This window comes from Musca vetustissima, unplaced genomic scaffold, assembly GCF_032173495.1.
Source record: "Musca vetustissima isolate MV318-11 ecotype Yass unplaced genomic scaffold, APGP_CSIRO_Mvet_v1 utg12244, whole genome shotgun sequence".
NCBI classification, from domain to species: Eukaryota; Metazoa; Arthropoda; class Insecta; order Diptera; family Muscidae; genus Musca; species Musca vetustissima.
The window spans coordinates 65,992-68,896 of record NW_026886481.1 but is presented as its reverse complement, the minus strand read 5'-3'; the positions used below and the strand labels follow the sequence as shown (position 1 = coordinate 68,896).

The 2,905-nt window shown below is 35.7% G+C and overlaps 1 protein-coding gene across 1 annotated transcript; it reads left to right on the top strand.

The window, feature by feature from the left end:
- Window positions 1-1,322: 1,322 nt before the first annotated feature.
- On the top strand, window positions 1,323-2,300 carry LOC133333972 (uncharacterized; the record flags this gene model as incomplete). Its single annotated transcript, XM_061542281.1, has 1 exon — window positions 1,323-2,300. A coding segment is annotated over exon 1 (978 nt), but the record flags the coding sequence as incomplete, so codon positions are not given.
- Between the last annotated feature and the right edge of the window lie 605 nt (window positions 2,301-2,905).

Sequence of the window (2,905 nt, the reverse complement as noted above, 5' to 3'; positions counted from 1 at the left end):
TTAATTCAGTTTGCTATGCCAAATTTCTTGAAAATCGAAGGATATATATAGGGACTTTGGTGCACCATTTACATAAAATCGGACGAAAATATATATGGGAGCTATATCTAAATCTGAACCGATTTTCACGACATTTAACACACATCGTTCTAGACTTAATTCAGAACGCTGTGCCAAATTTCGTGCCAATCGGAGGATGTACCACAGTGTGGTGAAGGGTATAAAAATGTGCCTAAAAGCGTAAAAAACAAATATTGGGGTATGGTGTACCCAAAAAGGACCGATATATTCCATTTCCAATATCAAATCTCATAAGAGTAGTACCAATGTATGTGCAAAATTCTTCAATATTGCAACCTCAATCGGACGGCCATGGCTAAATCGACAACGATTAGCCGTAAAGAATAAATGGGGTTTCTGATTAATATTTTATTATTAAATATTAACAATTTTGTTCTAGAAATTTTTAGCACTTTTTTCTGGTACTTTTTTAAATTTTTTAGCACTTTCTAGCATTTTTTTCAACAAAATCTAGCATTTTTCCTCAACAAAGTTTTGGCAACACTGGATATACCTCCCATATATACTTTCGTCCGATTTTATTTAAATAGTGTACCTAGGCCCCCATATTTATACAATTCACACAAAATTTGGGGTAGCGTACTGAATTGAGCCTGGAATGATGTGTTTCGTTAAAATCGGTTCAGATTTATACATTTTATATTGTGTCAGATTTTACCATTGACACAAAATTTTGCACAATGTATCAGTTGAAATGGTGCTGATGGTGCAGACATAGCGTCCATATATATCTCGAACCGGATAGCGTGCATCAAGTTCGACAACGAATCTAGGGTTGTAGAAAGACATGTGTATGGATTGATGTAAGCCGGTTCACTTATAGATATTTAAGTTCGTTTAATTTCAGTCAATGTTCCTTCGCAAAGCCGACGTCTGCTGGGATACATCTTTTGAATATACGCAAAGTGGTGAAGGGTATTATATAGTCGACCCAGTCTGACTTTACTACTTTCCTTACTGGTTTCCTTGATGTTTCTATTGTCCCTAAACACCATAATGCATTTATAAATTGATATTGCTCTCCCAAGTGTGCCTCCAACGAACATATCCTACTATTATCCTCAATTTTAATTACTAGGACTTTTATCGGTTTATTGTCTTACCACGACATGTAACCAACAAGCATTCAATGCTGACATGTATTTGCAAATACTTCGAGCCATGCATTCGGTTTTAAAATGTCAGTAGCGTTGAACGTTACACTACTGCTAACATCAATGCAGTTATTCACTCCTACGACAATGGAAATTGCAGAAAGTCTAGGAGAACTTACACAGGCCGTCAAGGATCAAAATCGTATTCATTCCCTGGTTCTTGCTACCCATACAGACAATTGGGAATATGATATGTTGTGTATGATATTAATGGAATCTATGAAGTTACCCATGTTAAATATTAAGGCAAAAGTAGATTTCCCAACACAAATCGGAGATAATCTTTACAGATTTGTTATCGTTTTCCTGAATGGCATTGAAACTATGGATATGGAGCTTTTGAATTCCTTGTGGACATATTTGAAAAGATTTGCAAGAAGTAAATTTTTACTAATTGCAAAATGGGGTGAGAGCAGTGATTACATCCGAACCATACTAGAATTTTGTGTTAAAAATAAAGTCCTACACGTTAACGTTATCAAAGAATCGTTTGTGAAATTTCATGAAATTTTTGTTCCACAAATATTTCCCACATTTGATATGAAAACGATGAAAATTGGCAATGTGTCAGGATTTGAATTCTATCCGGAACGAGTTAAAAATATGCATGGATACAATATAAATGTTGGCATTGTGAATGGCAGTGACAGAGCTTATATTACAAAAACCCTTGAAAATCAAGTCCATTTGAGTGGTTATTTGGGTACTTTCCTAGAGGAGTTTGCTCGAAAGCACAATGCCACTTTACAACAACCAACCATTTCGAATGGAGTTCCATTTTTTTATCGTAGTGATATGTTAAAAAGTCTCCTGGAAAATAATACATTTGATATGTTGGCCGAACTCTCGGTGGACATGCAGCAGACGAAATTTGAAGTTAGCGCAATGTATGATATTTTGGATTGGTGTTTAATGGTGCCCATGGAGCAACCTTTGGCCCCATATAAACTCCTGATCATAACTTTTGATAACAAAATACTAGTGATAATGCTGTGTTTGGGTTTTCTGTTCTCAATACTTTTGGCCTTAACAGCGCCACCTCTCAAGAAATTACCACTGAGGGATGTAATTTTCAACATTTACGTTTTTAATGGTCTCTTGGGCCAGCCATTCAAATTGTCATCATCACATTTGGGAATTCGCAGATTTCTCTATGGGTTAATATTTTTGCAGGGCATTATATTCAATACAACCTTTGTTACATATTTACAAACCCTAAAGGCCACTCCAACATTCCAGAAGTCCATTACTTCTCTCAGCGATATGAAAAAGACCAATTTGAAATTTGTTATCACACTACCCGAACAAAAAATATTAAAAGATCGCCAAATTTTTTCCGAATTTAATGATTTTTGTGTAATAATGAAAATCGAAGAATTTTATAAACGTCGTGACTTACTTGACACTCGATATGCATATCCCGTACCCTCCGATCGTTGGAGGATATATGCCGAACAGCAGCGATATTTTCAGAGACCAAAATTTCGCTTTACCAATATTTGTTTTTTAAACTTAATTGAACTGACAGTGCCGCTGCAACTTAATTCTCCATACAAACCAGCCATAGATGTCATGATACAACGTTTAAGAGATTCCGGTATTGTCAAGTATTGGAAGACAATGTCTTTTTGGGAAGCCGTCAAACGCAAGAAGATGTCCCTCATTGATAC